This window comes from Ostrea edulis, chromosome 4 (assembly GCF_947568905.1).
Source record: "Ostrea edulis chromosome 4, xbOstEdul1.1, whole genome shotgun sequence".
Lineage (NCBI taxonomy): Eukaryota > Metazoa > Mollusca > Bivalvia > Ostreida > Ostreidae > Ostrea > Ostrea edulis.
Window position 1 is genome coordinate 69,111,365 of NC_079167.1, and position 20,948 is coordinate 69,132,312.

At 34.7% G+C, this 20,948-nt stretch overlaps 1 protein-coding gene across 3 annotated transcripts in view; it reads right to left on the reverse strand.

Moving 5' to 3' along the window:
• Positions 1-20,948, reverse strand: part of LOC125671923 (uncharacterized) — a 118,734-nt gene that overhangs the window by 66,159 nt on the left and 31,627 nt on the right. For all 3 annotated transcript variants that reach the window (XM_048907909.2, XM_048907908.2, XM_056163624.1), the window contains exons 2-3: positions 3,933-4,113; positions 2,529-2,720 (exon numbers count right to left, since the gene is read on the reverse strand). In XM_048907909.2, coding sequence (XP_048763866.2) covers positions 2,529-2,720; positions 3,933-4,072 — 332 coding nt within the window. In that variant the 5' untranslated portion in view covers positions 4,073-4,113. The remainder of the gene's footprint in view (positions 1-2,528; positions 2,721-3,932; positions 4,114-20,948) is intronic.

The window sequence follows — 20,948 nt, forward strand, 5'->3', positions numbered from 1 at the left end:
GACTGTAGCCAACATCGCAATAATCGCAATAGTATTTGTTTTCCGTCACTCCAGGCATAGACACAATGGCATCGTAATGCTCGTTATCCAGCAGGATATTCAAACAAGTCCCGTGCCCCGGTCCTTTGTAAATAGGTTCCAGTCGTAAACGAGTTGTATTCGTTTTGAATTGAAATATTTTCAATCGATACTGCGGGGCGAGAGCGTGCTGTAATTGCTCCCATTCACGTGGCCCACACGGCTGGTTCATAACACACCCAGCTTGTTCCATCAAGGCTATCGCTTCTCGTTTCTGGTCGAGAGTTTTGAAATCCCCTTTTCTCATGCGTAACCATTTCGTTTCCCATGCCGGGTCGTTTGATTTCTGGCTGTGTAGACGTGCTACCACAATAGCCCGGGACAAGCAGAGAGAATCCTCAGGATTTTGAATGCGAACGATCGCTCTCTTGGAGTTTTTGAATTTTTCCTTTTCCACATGCAGATGTTTTTTCTTAGTGCACCCGCTGCCTTGTGGATATTTGACATGGAAAAAATCCATCTGCACTGCCCCATCGGTGATTAGGAATTCCTTTTTAGATTGCTGCACGGATTCTATTTTGTTCAGAATTTTGTCCTCGTTGAGCTGATTGGACTGCGTAAATTCGTACCAAATATCTGAATCCAGAGACGGGTGCCGAATATTTAAACGTAGATAATCATTAGGATTGCACTGCATTTCCTGTTTCACAATTTTTAACATATCCCGGAAGAGCCGACGAATGAAGGCTGTATTTTCTTTCTCTGGAATAGGCTTGAAGGCAACATTGTAGACATTTTCCTTGACTTTAAATTTCCGTGATTGACGTCCTCGTTCCAGTTGAATTTTGTAATAATCCGAAATGAGTTTCTTTTTTCCCCCTCCCCGCTGTAAATACTGTAATCGCCGTTGATTCTCTCTGCGGAGTTGTAATTCACGCTGCCGTTGTCTGTTCAGCTGATCATTCAAAAATCTCAATCGCTGTTCAATATAACTCCGTGGAAGTCCACTAGGTAACTTGTCTGACATGATGTCGAAAGTGACAACCAATGCACCGCGCGCCGCTTTATATATTACCTGTACTTTTCCAGGAACTCAAAGCGAAAGTAGCGCATAATAGAGCTAAAATTACACCAGCGGCAATAGCCCAGCCTATTAACCCGACACCCGGCCTACAACCCCTGCTGGGGTCCACAAGTTAACCCCGTCCTAGATATTGAACCACTCCGTTGACCCCGACACCGCTTGACCAATCAAAAGCCGCCCTTGCTTGACCTCATTTGCATAAAAAGTGCACTCAGTTGAACTCCCTATCGGGAGGGCTTATACTACTGCCATTGAACGTGTAGGTCACCTGCACTAACTTTATAAAGTACGTTTCAAAATGACGCATTTCTATAGTTTGTAAATCCGGCCCACTGTTTTCCAGTTAATTGGATTATTTAAATTCCGGTGTCGAATCAGTAAATATCATTGTGGGAGTGGGCGGAAGATCACTTTGTGTTAAGGAGATGAAATGCACTTGAAATACACTGACATTACACCTCATTTATCACATGTATATAAAGGTCTTTATATCAAAAGAATTACTTACAGCCTAACTCAAGACCCATTATTCGCCCACATTGCTGCCCTGTATTTATAAGGAGAAAGATATTTAATTGACTATAGTCTAAACTTCATAGTGGCCCCATCCAGGTCACCGGGAGGGGGAGGGGGTGGTTTGTACGAAATCTAGACACAGATGCGTTAATTTTATCATAGCACTGCACTGTTATTCTTTGAGATGTGGACTTTATTAATCTCCCTATATAAAACGCTGCTCCCATCCCCAGGGAAAATGGCCCGCTCTATATAAAACGCTGTTCCCACACCCAGGGAAAAGTGTCCCGCTCTATATAAAACGCTGCTCTCACACCTAGGGAAAAGCCCCTCCCATGATCCTTTCATTTGAACGTCATGCACTTTTATTGCAATATTTTTTTGACATAATATTCCATTATACATAACTTATCGGTAGCTTTCCGATATTTTCATGCAACGATAGTGCAGCATTCGTTAGAAAACATTGTAATAATTATGCTTATTTGAACTGTGAAGATATGAGGGAACTACGTGTATATAGCATATAAAACTATTTCAATGTTGTAAACACATAATGCTGATAAATAACATAACATCAGTTTCTGTTAACCTCGTTTAAACTATCCTAAAGGTGCTCAAAATCACGACATATTTACTTATCATCTTCAGTCTATATAACAAGACCAATTATGTCCAAACGACTTCTTTACAAAATATCTTGCATAACATCCATGTGAAAATTTCCTGTGAATATCATGCGTTTCATATGAGATTCACGAGAGATTCATAGGAGCCACTTTTTTCCCGTGTACATGTACTTCGTGTTTTTATTGTCATTGTTTTCCCCATAACATAAACAAACAAGACGTCAATCCCCTGTATTATACATTGATGTCTTGGTTAGAGAATATTTTGTCCTGGTTCTTACTTTTGGACGAAGAGAGCCGCCAGCACCGCCGTGACTCCCTTAGTGGATGAGAACATGATGGATAAGGTGTTTTCTTGCCACGTCTGTGCTGTCTCTATGTCCGCGTACCCGCCCCACAGATCCACCACTAAGTTACCTTTGTAATAAGCAGAAAAACAGGCCGCCTTCTCCTGGTTTGTTTCGATATTTTCCCTGTAATTGAAATACTATCTGTAGATTGGTATGCTCAATTTACATGCCGAGAGCTAGTGTTTTTAACCATTTGACAGAAGTTGTACGTGAGGACATAAAGTACACTATGAGGACAAACTACTGTCCTCAATTACGTCACCATAAACGTGACCGACAGCATGTGAAAGATGTAAATACAAAATATTAGATTAGTGAGGACAAGTGGTGTGGGGATATGTTCTCACTGATATTCTCTCTTAAAACCACCACCCCCCTCACAATTCGAAAGAGAGTATTAGATAAACTTTTATAGGTGTCTCTATAGCTTTACCCAACACTACATTTTTGTCTTTACAACAAAATATCCGTGTACTCTCTTCTAGACATTGTGAGGACGTCCTCACTAAACAGGTTTCATCGTCCAGAGATCCAGAGAGAGAGAGAGAGAGAGAGAGAGAGAGAGAGAGTTTCAGATGGTATAAAAGGGAAGTGTTCGACCGTCAAGCTATTTTCGGAAACGTGTTATTTACTGTGGTGATACAGTGATTCTAAGATAGAAAAACAACCAGGAAGGGGCATTTCCTCCATTAACCACAGTTAAAGGAACACCACTTCATTGGTGATATACAGTATTGATCACATGAGATCATGAACAAACACACCAGTTCTACATGATTTGGACCTTTGTGAAGTCATTCATTTCATCTCCATGGTTATATATTATTTTTATATATCTATATACAATATCGTGGATAGAATTGCTTTTCAAAAAAATCTCTTAACATCTGAGCCATGAGTTAGAATAACTTTATTGAAAATGTAATGATTGGGTTTTTAAAAAACTAGATTGTTTAAATCACAAAACATGATATGTATCTCTAAATAGTAGACGAAATCATATTTTGATTTTCTCATTCAGACAACTAATATAAAGATGTATAACACTATACATATTTTGAAATCAAAAATTTTAAAAATCTCCTTATTTTGTGAAAAACAGAGTCGTAGTCAAAATCGACAGAAAAAAAAAACTATTGTGGGAATCATACTGACTGTCTATATATCGACAGTCTTAAGCTTACCAGACATGATCAGTGTGTATCTATTTGACTCTGACATGGGTTTTGTTTTTTCACAAGTAACATGCATTTTTACATGTACTTAAAAGGAAGTCAACCACTGCGACGATATTTTCTTCGTGAATATAAAGCTATGTATGAAGAAAAACCTTACCTGAATACATCGTAGACTTTTTGGAAGGCCGGATGGACGGAACCCCCAAAAGTGGGAGGCAGGTCAGTCTGAAACCATCGGAATCTCTGTAACAGAACTACGGCCAGAATGACCAGAGCGACGCTCCTCGCGTTCTTCATGTAGAGGATTTCACAATGAGTACTCTTCAGTGATACGTGCTCTGAGTTATAAAAAGAGAGAAACTTGAAACGCTCTTTACTGTGATTTAATTAAGGACGTATGCTACACCAGAGAAATTTGATGTAGATGTACACGTGGTCCAGATATCTACTTTCGTTTTTACATACATGTACCCCATGAGCAGAGACTTTACAAACAGATAATATTACACACAATGCAAATTATATTGAATAAGAATTAAAAATTTATCGCATAAGAATGACATGATTATCGAATATGAATTACATGCTTTTGAATATGAATAGCAAAATTATCGAATATGAATGACATGATTGTCAAATATAAATAACATAATTATCGAATATAAATGACATGATTATCGAATATGAATGATAAGATTATCGAATACGAATCACATGTTTTTGAATACGAATGAAAAGTTTAGAATATGAATTACAACTTATTGAATAAGAATGACATGTTTTTGAATAATAATAGTTTATTCACCAATCAAGGGCCCTCGGGGGGCATGTACATGTTAACAGGCAATTAATTATAACAATGAAAATAAATAACAATCAATTAGAAGTACTACTGGTAATACTGACAGAGTTCACACTTCTGCACTGCACATATCTATATAATTAAGGTCTTCCGTAGCAACGGAAGACCTTCTACTTATTGTGCTGGTTAAGATTATTCTTATTCTTTTTTTTTTCTTTCCTAGACGCTAACTTTAAAGCTTCATATCTCGCTCATTCCTCAACCGATTTTGCTCAAATTTTCAGCTTTAATACATTTTACTAAAGACTTTCAAAATACTTTTAAACATTTTGGATATTCTCTTCCGCTTGCGAGTTATTTCCCTTTTAGTGAAATTTTAGGGGCTTTGGTTTCCAGATAAAGGCTCCGAGACTATAATAATTGGAGCAGAGAAAACACTGAATTGGTAAAGTAGAAGCATTGTAGTTGTGCACATCATATTTTGTTTTTTGATTTCGCCATTTAAAATGGCGATAGAGAGGGGTCAAAAATCAGGACGCCTGAAAGAGCGAAAATTTGCACATAATTTCCTTTGTATCTTTTAAACTAAAAATATTTTGTTAAGACATGTAAAATAAAAGTTGTGTAGAATTTCAAGAGCTTTTATTTGACACCAGTAAAAAGGGGCTGGCCCCTTAAATTAGGGATCTACGGCCCCTAAAAGTTTTCGCTTTATAGCTCAAAAACGGCAAAGAATTCGATATGGCTTCCGATGGAAAAGTTGTTCTTTAACATCTTATTTATCTCATGAAATTGTTATTTTGTTCGAATCTTGTGTTATATTAGAGTAAAAAGCTATACCCGTAAACAAGTAGCCATTTTCATTTGGCAAGTGAGCGAGAACTCTTCATGCGTATAACTGAAATAAACTTGCTAAAAATAACATACCTGACTACAATAGATACTAATATTCATTTTAAATAAGGTTTTTAACATGCTCTGTGGTTCAAATACAAATTATTTAGTGATACATTTCTCTTTTTCTTTCGTTTTAACATAAACAAACCTTCAACAACAACAAAAGGAGAGAGATAAATTATCTTTTATTTGTTTCATATTAGAATTAAAATAAGTAATATACATAAAAATAAAACGTTCAAACGTAAAATAAATCATGGTCAATAACTGCAAGCTGTTTACATTCTTCACGGTCAGCGTTGTTTATACAGTTATGTAACCCAACTCTCGCCTCGCTCGCAGGTGGCCAGAGTGACAAGCTTGCATAATCAAAACAAAAACATCGAAGCTAACTCGGCTTTCGTCCATCGCATAAATAAACACATCAATTACTGGAAAATTATGTTTGAAATCATTTTGAATCCTTTTACATTATATCATACTTAATTAACAATTATATTATGTTTTATTTCAATTATAAAGTAATTGTAAAGATGCTTCCGCAAACATTTCGAGTTAGTGATCAATGGACCTCATAATATTTGTGTCAAGTTATACATACATTTAAAAAAACCTACACAATTTTCCTGATTATTTATCGGGTTGTCATTTTCCTCACAATAAGTTTACGGTAAGGGTATGTGACGTTTCTAATTGTCAGAAAAAATCGTACTAAATAAAATGAAGTAGTTTTAAGTTTTATTAACTTATAATTGTCTGCATACAGAAGGATTTATTTGTCGGTTCATTTCATTTCATCTAAATACAATCATGCGTGCAAGTAGATGCGGTTTTTATAAGTGAAATGAAAAAGGCAAGAGCGCCCCAAATATATATATACATCTCAAGCGTCTTATTGTGTTTAATTTTGGAGATTCATCACATGTGGACAAGCAATCTGTGATTTAACTCTACTTTAGCCAGTTGATACACAAGCTTTCTGCATTCTTTACAAAGTGAAAAAAATGGATCCTTTTTGTAAGCATAACAAATAACTTATAAACTTTATTTTTTAAATCACGGGTTCTTATCATGATTATACCAACTCTAAACATGTATAGAAAATCATCAGAAATCCACATCGAATCAGTCTCATTTCATTCAGTCATTAACTGCAAGCATTTTACATACACACCGGGGTTTGTTCTTGTTTACAATTACGTAACCCATAGCTCGATTGCCCGAGTTCGGAGCCATCGCATGTGTACCAGCGATCAGCGGCAATACATGTACACACAAAAACATTACCGTTTTAATGTAATTTGCAAACAAAACGATTTACAGAAAATTATGTTTTTAATAAAATCGGATTTTTCAAATGATTGGTGGAAGGACAGGAAGTTCCAGTTCCCACCCTCCAATATTTTTGCCAACATATGCTTGACAGTATACAATACAGATCGTTAATTTACGGTCATGCCCTTTCCAGGCACGTAAAACCCGGGGGGGGGGGGGGGGCAGGAAACCTAACGTTTTACTTTTAATTTACTATGAAAATGGTCATTGGAAGGCCTGTTGCCCCCCCCCCCCCCCCACTTTTGTAGTGAAATGCGCTAATGTTATGTAAAGAACAATTTTTTTGGTGTACAGAAAAGTTGGAACCTACCCCACCCCACCCCACCCCACCCCCCCGAAATAGGATTTTTGACTTTGGGAAATTGTCCGTTTTCTTTCTTCTTTTTTTTTTTTTTTTTTTTTTTTTTTTGCTTGTCAAAGATTTTTTGGTAAGTGGAATTTTTTTTTTCTGGCTGCCCCCCCCCCCCCCCACACTTTCAAAAACGATGTTACGTGCCTGCTTTCAATCTGCCTTATGTACCCATGCTCATATTGTCAAGTTCACTTTTTTGAAAATACAAACCCTGTCCTGACCATATGCTGTAATGAAGAAACATTTAGATTTCATACTTACAACAGATTTTCATGTTAATTGAGGCTGCATTAGGACCTGACCCAAGGACATATGGTCAAGTTCAAGGTTTTTATGTCACACAGCTCCGACGGAAGACCTCTCGTTGCTTTGCAACGAGCTTTGCTCTAGTTATATATGAAATACTGATTACAGACAAGATTTAAATTAACAACATGATAAATAAAATAACCCAACTGCCTCACATAACAGTTACTGGGATAGCAGATAATGATAGTGTCGTGTGAATACTTATATAAAAGAGAATAATAGCATTATATGAAAGAATAAAAAAAAAAACAAAAAAAACAAACAAAAAAACAAACAAAAAAAAACACAAACCCACAATATGTTGACCTGTATACAGGGAGCACCAAGGGACAGTGCCTGTTAACAGTCTGGTAATAAATTTATTGTACCAGACCGTTGGTCTTGTACTCCCAGTAACCAAGACAGCTTACTATTGTAAAGTAAAGGAAATGTGTAGAATGCAAAGACATGTATTTGCAGTATCACATTACACTGTTCAAAATCATCTTACTGAATACAGCATGCTAGTATATTACATATTTACACGCAGGATCCAGTTGTTCTGAATGTTTTATGTCTAAAGCAGGAAGGTTAGAATACTTATATAAAAGAGAATAACGTTATATGAGAGATATGTTTTAGAATATAAATTGCAAGTTTTGGAATATGAATAACAAGATTAGTATAATAGTGCAACGTTTTACACGCCATAGACGTTCTATTTTTTTTTTAGAAAATAATATATTCATGAAAATTGAAAACATTTGTTACTATTTTAAATCTTTTTTTTTAAAGTGTCGATTAGAAAAAAGAAATATTTTCGACAGAAATTGAATTGAAATGACAAAATTTCATGTAATTTGTAAACCATTTTACAACAAGGGAATGTAGTTTTCTGATATATAATATATAGAATAATGGAGATCTTGTATCATTCTTCCTGTGTTGAAATCATATTTCATAAAAGGCCGGTCGGTGTTTTAACGAGCCACTAAAAAAAAATTGGTGTAATGAGCTACATTAAGGAGGTACTCTACATCGTCATAATGGCTGAAATCCTTTTAATACATGGATGAAAATATAAATATCAGCAATATTTGTCTATTCATTTAAAAAATCTTGCCTAGCAGAATAGCTCAGTAGGTTAGCACATCGACTGCCGAACTGTAGATCGTGTGTTCAACTCCAGCAGGGATTTCAGATTGCTTTCAACTAAATCTGCATTTTTGGACTAAATAAAGTAAATTTGAAAGTTATGTTGTTGTACATATCCTCCAGTTTTCATCCATATCAAATTTCTCTGGTGCAGCAAACCTATTCAACAGACTGGCTCGCTAAAGAATACAGGAAGACCTCGGACAGGAAGGGACGCGAATCTATGGCAGCTATCTAAAACCTGACAACAGAAACTCCCCAACAGTGGACAAGAATTAGGAAATGTAACCATCGTCGCTAGCCCCGGTTACTGAGTCCGGTAGTGCCTAGGCGTGGCGTAGCACATTGATGAAACAGTTTTCCGTCCCATGTTTCGTTTGATACATGCATCAAACAAAGAATTATAAGTTTTATTTCTTATCATTTAATTATGTTTTTAAGATAGAAAAACAAATAGTTTCTCCCTTCAAAAAGCTTGAATTAACGTTTTTGAAATGGCGCGTAGGAATACATATATATGTTATATGTTATAGTTTATTCACCAATCAAGGGCCAGGGGGGGGGGGGGGGGGGGGGGGGGCATGTACATGTTAACAGGCAACTAATTAAATCAATGAAAATAAATAACAATCATTCCGAAGTACTACCGGTACTACTGACAGAGTTCATACTTCTGCACTGCACATATCTATAATTATATATGAAATACTAATTACAGACAAGATTTAAATTAACAACATGATAAATAAAATAACCCAACTGCTTCACACATCAGTTTCTGGGATAGCAGATAATGATAGTGTTGTGTAAATACATATAAAATTGTAATAAAATCAGTATAATTATATTTTAGTAAGAACAGTATGTATAAAACACATGTATACATGTAGGATCCAGTTTTTCTGAATGTTTTATTCTAATGCAGGTAGATTAGAATAGAATGATTATATAAATGAAAACAATTGTAAGAATTATCAAAGAAGGCCTGAATTGTTGACTTGATTACAGGAGGCACCAAGGGACAGTGCCTGTTAACTGTCTGGTAGTAAATCTATTGTACCAGACTGTTGGTCTTGTACTCCCAGTAACCAAGACAGCTTAAAGCAAATGAAATGTGTACAAAGCAAAGACATGTACTTGTGGTATCACATTACACTGTTCAAAATCATCTTACTGAATACAGCATGTAAGTATATTACTTATGTACACGCAGGATCCAATTGTTCTGAATGTTTTATGTCTAAAGCAGGAAGGTTAGAATACTTATATAAAAGAGAATAATAGCGTTATATGAGAGAATAAAAACATGATATGTTGACCCGATTACAGGGAGCACCAAGGGACAGTGCCTGTTAACAATCTGGTAGTAAATTGTTGTACCAGACTGTTGGTCTTGTACTCCAAGTAGCCAAGACAGCCTACAGGTGTAGAATATGATGAAGAAAGAAAATGTGCATAATGCAATGAAATGTAACATCTGTAGTATTATATCCCATTGTTTAAAATCATCTTACTAATTTGGATGAGGATATTTTCATCTTCACTGGTCATTAGCCAGATAAGCTTTTGATCACTGTCCATCTTTACAAAATTCTTACATGATTTGTCTATCATTTGGAATAAAATAACCCTTTCTTCTGATAAATGACTACATGAGAATAAAAAATGTTTTTCGTCATCCACTGAATTGTTGTTGCATCGTAGACAAAATCTCTCATGTCGTGGGATTTTTTGGAAACGCCCCCTTTCAATGTTTAGTCTATGAGCTGATATACGGAAACGTGTTAGACCACAGGGGCAATTTATCCGCTCTGTTCTCTATCACACATATAAAAATACACAAGGGAAGAATCGAAAGTAGCACACGATTTGTAAACAAAGTAAAAAAACACCTTACTTGAAAAAAGTTACACAAATCCTCGTATGCACTAATGCAAGAATGAAAACAACAACAAATTCAGGTCAGGTATTTAAATGGATTATACGCCAAATTAAAACTAACTCGTTATATCGAGATAGTATCTCGTTATAACGAGTTAGTATCTCGTTATAAAGAGTTAATCATCTCGTTATAACGAGATAATGAACTCGCTATAACGAATTGATTATCTCGTTATAATGAATTAGTTATCTCGTTATAACTAGATAGCTAAATCATTAAAATGATATGTCTTACGGAAACGTTGTAAGACCTTCTCTTATTCCCGAAATCTAAGATTAGTTTTAAATTGTTTTAAGTAGTAGCATTGATACATTTCTACGGAAACCCATTTAGGACCTATCAAAAAATATTTTTTAATTGGAAAAAAGAATTCCAGAATTCGTTATTACAGATTTAATTTGTTATTTCAGACTTTTAAATTCGTTATATCGGATTCAATTTGTTATAACAAATTTTTTGAATTTGTTATTACAAATTTCAATTTATATTAACGAATTAAATTTGAAAACACGAATTTTAAAAATGGTCATATCAATTGTCAAATTCGATGTAGCGATTTATAAAATCGTTGATATCAAATTAGTAAATAATTCGTGATAACGAATTGCATAATTAGTAAGAATATATTAAATAATTTGAAATTATAGATTTTTCAATTCATTAAATCGGATTTTCATTCATTAAAACAAAATAATACAATTTGTTGAAACGAGTAGTTAATAAAATGTAGTTGGATGAATATGTAGCAAGATCAGGCACCTGATCCCACCTCTGGTATATTCAGGGGTCTGACAGTGTGTTTGCCCAACTCTTAACTTTGTATTCCTTATAGGAGTTATGAGATTGATCCCTGTTCGTTATCTTCATCTTTTCATTAGTACAAGTTTTTGAAAGTTTGTTGTAACGAATTATGCAATTTGATGTAACGAATTTCGGAATTCGTTATTTCAAATTGAATTCTTTATTTCAAATTTTGAAATCTGTTATTACGAAATTTACAAATTCATTATAACGAATTTAATCCGTTATAACGAATTTTAATGTTTGAAATAACAAATTAAAATCGAAATAACGAATTCTGAAATTCGTTATTTTAAATTAGAAATATATTTTTGATAGGTCCTAAACGGGCTTCCGTACATTTCCATGTACTTAAACAAATAAATAAATAAATAAAATGTTTTCTTAATCTAGAATTTTATAAGATAAAAAAAAAACACGTCAGCTTCGTAAGTGTTTGTAAAAATGCATATCTTATGAATTAAATCATCAAAGTATATCAAATTTGCAGATGTTTGTAAGTTTATATATCTTACCGGTAATATTTGAATATTTTTTCGTGATATTTAACAACAGAAATAAATTCAAGCTGCTGTTAGCTTGGACAGCCTGTGTTTACATTTATTATATAAAAGAAATGAAGTACATTTAGTGATATTTTTCAGTGATTGTTTACTTTATTGGTGGATTGGCATTACAGGCTCGTAACCCTGTTTTTCAAAGTAATGGAGAGGACAGTGTTATGAGAAGTTGACTTCACAATTGTCTATAATTTTTTGCAAGCAAATAAATAAATAAATAAAAATCCATAAAAATTTAAAAATCTAAAACACAACCTTCAAAATCCTGGAGATGGGGGGGGGGGGGGGGGGCAGGAAAAGCCCGCACGCACACACAAAGTAAACAACGATTTTTACTCAAAACTCAAACTTCACAATGGTCGGAGATGGGGGGTTGGGGGGTTGGGGGGGTAGCAAGTGTTCGTCCTCCTCTACACGGGTTAAATTCATAGAGTAAAATGCTGTCTGACGGGTTACAGTACATGCCAATTGTGAGGACGTTCTTTATATACTACATTTGATTACGGGTTACTACGATTGCCTGATCAAGACATGGGCTTACCACGTGTTGCGACTGTCAACGCACGCCACCTTTACTTGTTCAAGCTTACATCCTTAACAGTCGATATTACTTTGAAAAGAGGGGGATTATAACCCAATATAACCCTATATTTTACTTTGGATTGTAAAGACAGTTTTGGAATGTAAAAATTAACGGGAAATGTACGCTGTCAAACACGAGGCCAATGGGCCACATCGCTCACCTAGAAGCCATCTTAGCCCTGCCATTGTTCAAGGTCATTAGGTCAACAAAAAGTATAACAAAGTATCCATACAAAATATGAAAGCCCTATCTTAAATAGTTCAGGAGATATTAAATAGGTTTTTTCAAACATAGGTCAAACTCCAATGTCAAATGATCAAACACTATTGTGTCACAAGGTCTTGCCAAAAAATCTACATGTATACACAAAATATGAAAGCCCTACCTAAATAGTTCCGGATTTACTTAATAGGTTATGTGTTCTAAAAAGTAGGTCAAACTAAGAGTTCAATGTCACAAGATCAAAGAACATGCATGATATGAAATGAAAGGTCTTGCCACAAGAAATGTGTATATAAGATATGAAAGATCAATCTTGAATAGTTCAGGACATATTGTATAGGTCAGAATTTTATTAAAAGTAAGTCAGACTTCCAGGTCAATGTCATAAGATCACACACCATGGAATCACATGAGGTCTTTCTGTAAAGAATGTATATACAAAATATACAAGACCTAGCTTAAATACATCTAGTTCAAGAGAGTTGTAATGATTTTTCCTAAATATATCAGCATACAAAACTTTGATCCCCCTATTGTGACCCCCATCCTAACCCCCGGGGACGATGGTTTGAACAATCTTGAATCTATTCTATGTAAGGAAGCGTTCATGTAAATTATCACTTTTTTGACCCAGTGGTTCTTGAGAAGATTATTCAAAAATTTCCCTATACATCTAAATGTAAACTTTGATCCCTTAATAATTATTGTGGCCCCACCCTAACCGCAGGGACCATGATTTGAACAAATTTGAATCTACTCTATATCAGGGAACTTTCAAGTTTCAACTTTTCTGAAGCAGTGGTTCTTGGGAAGAATATTTTAAAAGATTATCCCTACATATTCGCATGTAAAACTTTGATTCCCTATTGTGACCCCCACCTTACTTCTGGGGGCCATAATTTTAGCAAACGTGAATCTGCGCTATGTCAGAAAGCTTTCATTTAGATTTAAAGTTTCAGGCCAACTGGTTCTTGAGAGATTTTTAGATTCATTCAATTTTTATCATCGTGATTACTCCCCCTTTTTAAAAGGGCCTGTCGCTTCATCAGAGCAAACTTGAAATCTCTTTACCCAATGATGTTTTGTGCCATGTTTGGTTGAAATTGGCCTAGCAGTTCTGGAGAGGACGTTGAAAATGTAAAAGAGTTTACTGACATACAGACGGAGAGACGGACGCCGGACAAAAATAATCAGAAAAACTCACCTGAGCTTTCAGCTCAGCTGAGCTAAAAAGGGGAGAAGCTCTCTAGTTCTAAGTGTTTGCATTAGTAGTATAAATATATCTATATTCTCAATAAAATGATCTACATCTAAGCTGGCTGATTTGTTGCTCAAATATCGAGTTAGCTCGAACATGTCAAACCATTGTGGTATATTAAAACAAAACAAAAATCTAAATTTATTCATGACAATGGAAAATATAAGTATTTTTGTTGAATAGAAGAAAATATATCGTCACCTATTCATTTGTTTGCAGCTAGAAATAAACATTTTCTTGTCATCTTCACGACGAATAAAATTGTTATGTAATACATGTAGTTATCATAAAATGATATATTCAATTTTGCGGATTTTGTTAATTCATAATCGTTATAATCAAATTTTGGAAAGAACAGGCCCAAAACATTTCGATAGGTACTAACTCGTTATAACGAGATAATAAACTCGTTATAACGAGATACTAACTCGTCATAACGAGATAATTAACTCGGTATAATGAGATACTAACTATTAATTATAATTATCTCGTTATAACGAGTTAAAATATTTTTTTTACTCTTTCAAATAAGCCTAGCCGGCTTTCGTAGCAATTATGTTTAAAAAGTCATTATTTTTTTTCTGTGAAAGAAATTCCATGTTCTGAAACCAATCGAGTATTAGGTATTCAACTTCAAGATCGAAAAGGTTGTGTTATGTATATTTTTGGTGTTTATCTACCATCAGACAACGATATTGATGCATATTGACCATGTTCTTAATATTGTAGATAGTTTGTACAATTATTACTTGGATTATGGTAAAGTCATTATTGCAGGCGACATGAATGGCAGAATTGTTGATTTCTGCAATACAAACGCACGCAAATCAAATTTATTGCTAAATTTAGTTTCAAAGCATAATTTATGAATTCAGAATATTACGGAAGCATATTAGGGCCGCAGCAGTATCTTTTTTTAGTTTGTTATAACAGATTATTAATTTGTTATAACAAATTACTAATCTGTTATAACAAATTACTAATCTGTTATAACGAATTATCAATCTGTTATAACAAATTTTATTTCAAATTGCTAATTTGTTATAACAGATTATCAATTTGTTATTTCAAGTTACTAAATTGCTATTTAATATCATTAATTTAACAAGAGGCCCACATGCTTTATTGGTAACCTGAGCATTAGTTAAAAGTATCACTACTGCAAAAGGCTATGGAATCGATACTAATTTTCCTGGTTGCATATCTGAGCTACATATAATGTAATCTCTATTCGTATTATATTTAGCTTTTGCAGATTAGTTCAGACTCAGGCCATCTTTAAGGCCCATGAATCTCTTGTTTTACTTTATTGCCACTTTAGTTCTGATATTGAGCACATAACTTTCAGTTTGCAGGATTCATATAACTTTTTCTGGGAATTCTATAAAGAAGATTTCGGATACCAAAACGCGGTAAATCTAGTACGTTTTATAAATGCTGAAACCTGAACACGGTCGCCGATCTTGTGATATACCGAAAGTCCGCGTTTTAGCATTACAGACAATATTGAAACAGACTGAATCAGATTGCGATATTGCAAATATATTCTTTATATTCTGTATTTGTTTAAAATTGTTATTTTTATATGTATACTGTTACTTTCTGCTGATATTACCTCTTGTCAGTTTTGGGGAAATAGCAAAGGTTATAGATATGTAAGGAACAGAGAGCAGATCGAGTACAGGACAGCCTGATCCCAACTGGACCCCGACAAACGACATGCGTATCTTTGATGGGAAGTAATCAATTACCCGATATCCAAATGTACAGAGACATATATACAAATACGTATAATCATTTCTCTGATATGCATCGGTAAATTTTATTAAATATTTGGTGACAATGGCAACAATTTTGATAAAATTTCCGTTATTAAAAAAACACCACAAAACACACACACACATACATGTGATTCTACAGCATAAAATATACATATGATATGTAAATACAAAATATTGCAAACTTTTTGAATTATGTCAGAGAAAAAGTACGATTGTGTGCGGTGCCGACGAAGACTCTGATCTACATATAGTACTAAATAGTGATGATTTTAAAGAGTACGCTTAAAATATTAGTAATCAATTATCACTACATTTAAAATCATGCAAGAAACTGTACTCTATTGATTGAATATTGTTTAACGTCCCTCTCGAGAATTTTTCACTCATGTGGAAACTGTTCTTTGTAAAAAGGGAATCTATTATCTACAGTACACACTCGGTACACAAGGACCTGCAGGATAACCGCATTACGACTTGCAGGTATTTTATATAGGACAGGCACGTATATGTATGTAGCATAGTTTTTCAATAGGGGGAGGGGAAGCCGGGGGAAAATCCCTACACCATTGTCTAAATTTCTTGACGAGCAAATAAAAATAAATAAATGGATGAATGAATAGATAAACCAAAAACATAAAAAAGTTCTTCTTTGGGACAATCAGCACTAAAATTCTCCAAACTCGGGGCGGGGGTAACGTGCAACCTTAAAAAACATTCCGAAACAAATCTTAAATTCAGAGGTGTTACATGTATTAGCGCCGACTCATAAATAATCCCATACTTCGACTTCTTAAATAGGGGGAGGGGGTTGCGCACCTTTCAATGCATGTACACAACTTCAATTCATAACTTCGACTTTACATTTTTATATTTCAATACTATTATAAGATATGGGATGGGGTAACCAAATATATCTTTTAACATTAAAAGGTGTTGAGAAAAGTTTGGGGATAGCAACACCCCCTCCCCCTATTCTACGTGCCTGCAGGAAACAAGTTATAGACTCCGTTTACACTAGAGGGAAAGATCGATCTATTTTAAATTGATGCAAAAAAGATCGATCTTTCCGCAAGAGTAAACGGGAAAGATCGATCTTTAATCAGACTTAAAAACTCCGACTCAAGAGGTAGACTAGCTCTAAAAGATCGATCCTTTTTTAATCGATCTTTCCGCAAGTGTAAACGCAAAGATCGCTTTCGTCCGTATTAAATTTACCGCTTACCATGCATGTTCTTGATTGAAAACTTTTTGTACCGGTGGTATTTATGAATAAATATACCCCCCCCCCCCCTTCCCAGAGAGGGGACACTGGATGAACACGATAGTTTCCGCAAAACTGAAACCATATGGAAACCTTGCGGAAACCTGACGTTGAGGTTTACCATATGGTTTCCGAAGTGCGTAAACGATTATATAGTTTCCGCAAGTTTCAGTCTGCGGAAACCTGAAGTTGAGGTTTCCCGTATCGTTTCATCTTCGCAAGTGCCCGATTCGCTTTCTCTCATCTAGATGACACTTGGCTTGTGAAGATGGACTCTACCCAAAATCACAAAAAGATTAATGTTTACGTTGGATAAAGGCGTGCGGTAGGCCCCACAGTAAGAGCAGAATGGACCGTCACACAAAGTAAGTTAGTCTTAGCAGACACTTATGTATTAGTTAATAGTAATAAATAAATCAGGGACTGATAATAAAACACGCCCATGTCATGTGTATAAATGTACTGAGAGCTACAGGTGCTTGGGTTCAGGACCCCCCCCCCCTTTCTCTCGAATAACCTGCACGATTTGATTTAAATTATTTCTTGTTGAAAATCCTACTAATGCATGTCAACAATGTCATGCATACCCCAAAATAGTTCTTTTTAAAAATTGCCCCCGTTGGATATAACAATTCGTGTAGCTAGGTTATTCATGGGAGGGGGGGTGTGTGTCATGAACCCAAGCACCTGTGCTAAGAGCTACACAATACTTTTTTTTTTACTACATGTATAATATTATCTACTAAAAAGAATCCCCTATCTAAGCTATTTTCATATCTAGGGTCAATTCATTTAATGTTTACACCAATATATATGCAGTTTTTGTGTCTTAAATTTTCCCTGGCTCAGCCATACATTTCATAACATGACTGTAAGAGCGCCATATTCAAGGTTTTCGTTCCATGATTCCTACAATAGATCATACCAGGAGATAAAGTTCTAAAGTTTCAGTAATCAGACTAATTCCGTGGTCAAAGTTTTTAAATATCAATAGAATTTATGTCCATATATATTTTGTAATAAATGGTTTTAAATTAGAATTTAGATTTCACAATATTTAGAGCAAATTGAAATAAGTAGCTAATAAATTGTTGGGTGTTGTTTCTGTATAGATTCATTGGATTATATACATGTACTTCTAACAGCAGTACAAGTCAGAATGTACAAGACCAGTTAACAACAGCAGAAAATGCCTTTCATCAACAGAGCATACTGAATCATCATCTACAACTCCAGTTATCAATGGAAGCCCAAGATTAACCCCACCAACAGGCCACCCCTTTTGACATTAACATCTACAGCAAGAGAAAAAAAACCCAGGGTTGTTTCTATATTATATAAATTTGAGACATGCCACATTTTGTACTTTGTTAGAGTTTTTATTTTATACATCTGAGCAAATTCCCCAGTGTTTAAAAAAGGATGGACATAACAAATATGACAAAACAATCGCAGTTGTTATTAACACTGATGAGGCTGAGACATAATTTTGAAATCAAGGACTTCAATGGCATCAAGATTTTGTATTTCAACACAGCGTATCAGTGATATATTCTGTGCCTGAATTGATCTTATGTTGTGTTAGGTTGTGTTTCAATATAGTCCTATAGGAATGATATTAACAACATGACAACTGAATAAAAGCTCATTTCCCAACAACCATCGCTATCATTGATTGTGCAGAAAGGAAATCACAGAAACCATCTTATTTAAAACTGCAGTTACCAATTATACATTCTGACTGCATATCAGCTGCAACCTAAAGGGGACACAATGGAAACTAGCTGTATGTTGTATGCTAATTTGTGTTATCTTGGATAAATAAAGGCTATTATTATCATATTTGTTCGTGAATTATTTACTGGATCTATACAAGATGTTGCTGTTACAGAGAATAGTGGATTTTACAAACTCCCTGTTAACTGATGGTGAGTTGAATTATTCTGGAAGGGGGATTCATTTTGGCAGACAAAGGTTTCACGATATTCAAAGAACCTGGGGAAATATGTCTGTATCTCTGCCAGTGTATTCCCACCAGTTAGTACATGTATATACAAATGTATATGGAGACATCAATAAAGTTTGGATAGTTTACACCCTACTAACTCTTGGGCAAAACCCAGGGTTGAAGAGAAAATTGTAGACCATGTGAATTCATTGTGTACTACTTGTATACAATGTGAGGAATTTATTTAAAATGATAATCAAACTTTTTATAAGAGAGTAAATTTATGTCTAACTTCGGGAATTTTTTTTAAAAGAAATTGTGCAGATTCATTGACAATTAAAATAGACAGATATTGTAAACCATTTATTCTTTAAAAAACAATGATTATTCCATAGTTTTGAATTATTTGTTGAAAATAAAAAAAAACCCATTTGGTACTTAATTTATTGTCCTATTTATGATAAACTTCGATTTTAATATTATGACTCCTTTAAGTAAGTATTATATTGTGTCGCTGTTCCTGTGTTGCAGATCCTATAATTACAATATGTACTATAGTACAAGAGGTTGGGTAACTAATTAAAACAGATGTTTTACGAACAGGAATTTTTTTTGGGGTCAGAGTCTTTATAATATTCTTGTTTATAATCCAAGTTTTCTATTGTGTGTTAACATATTCTTCACTGTACTGTCAAAATGGTGATGTCTATCAAATATTGTACACATTCTTTCTGTTGATTTGCAAGTTGTTTTTTTTTTAATAGAAATAGATATTTGGGTGGACGTGGAATAAATACTGTTTGAAGGGATGGCCTCATGTTAAAGCTAAAGCTTTACAAACTTGGAATAAAAGGTAAAACCTGGGCACTGATTTTAAATAACTGTCATAAAGGAACATCTAGCTCTATTGTTGTAAATCAATCTCAATCTAGATGGTTCTCTGTTGATAACATTGAACTTTGCAAATTCATATGCAAACTAGTTCTAATTGTAACGGGGACCGTTACATATGTTCCCCAAACATCCCCCAATTAAAAAGTGATGTCCTTGTGAATCGTTCAACAGGCATGTGTATCATAGACCCACAGTGTGAATTTCATAACGTTTCCACCAAATACAAGGAAGTTATAGCGATTTTAAAATCGTCCAATCAGAATTCATGCACGTGCTGAGCAGTAATTCTAACCACAGTAATTTGTAAGGAGTACCAAGACACATCTAAACCATTAATATCAATAGAATTTGATGAAAAACAAAAACGTTATCGTCCTTTAAAAATTGAACATTTAAAAAACGTTGCACGCGCATGCGCGTATGCGTTGGCATTTTTTGCTATACCAATATATAGATACACATATTGTCTACGTATGCTGTGAATATCATCTCATTCGCTTCATAAATAAGATAGTTACAAACGTTTTAGTATTATCCAATCAAAATGAAGCGCACGTGCATGCGCGTGCAAATTGGTAATTTTGACCATGTAAATCAGTTAAGGGTCTCAATATCTACCTATGATATGAATTTCAAACCATTTCAATGAACAACAAAAAAGTTAGACTGATTCCAAAGTTAGCGTACAAATTTTGTAATGCGCGTGCACGCGCATGCGTGCGCGTGCTGGCAAAATAACTATTATTTTTCATATGTACAAATGATATACTATCATCCTATTTAGGTTTTTTATCGCTTCCTTCAATATTCTGATTTTCCATTTTTTGTACCAAAATTGCAATGCACGTGCGCGCGCGTGCATGCACGTGCAGACAAAATGACTATCACTATGCACATCTACAAACGCTATACTATCATCCTGGAAAGTTTCATATCGATCCCTTTTGTAGTTTCTGAGAACACTACCGGACAAAAAAGTACCGGAGAAAAAGAATAATAACTAGACACTCATTACTAGTAATGAGTAGGTCTTCCGTTAGACCACTTCCGGTTAAGAGCTTTCTATTCCTACAAAAACCATTTAAATGTATCAG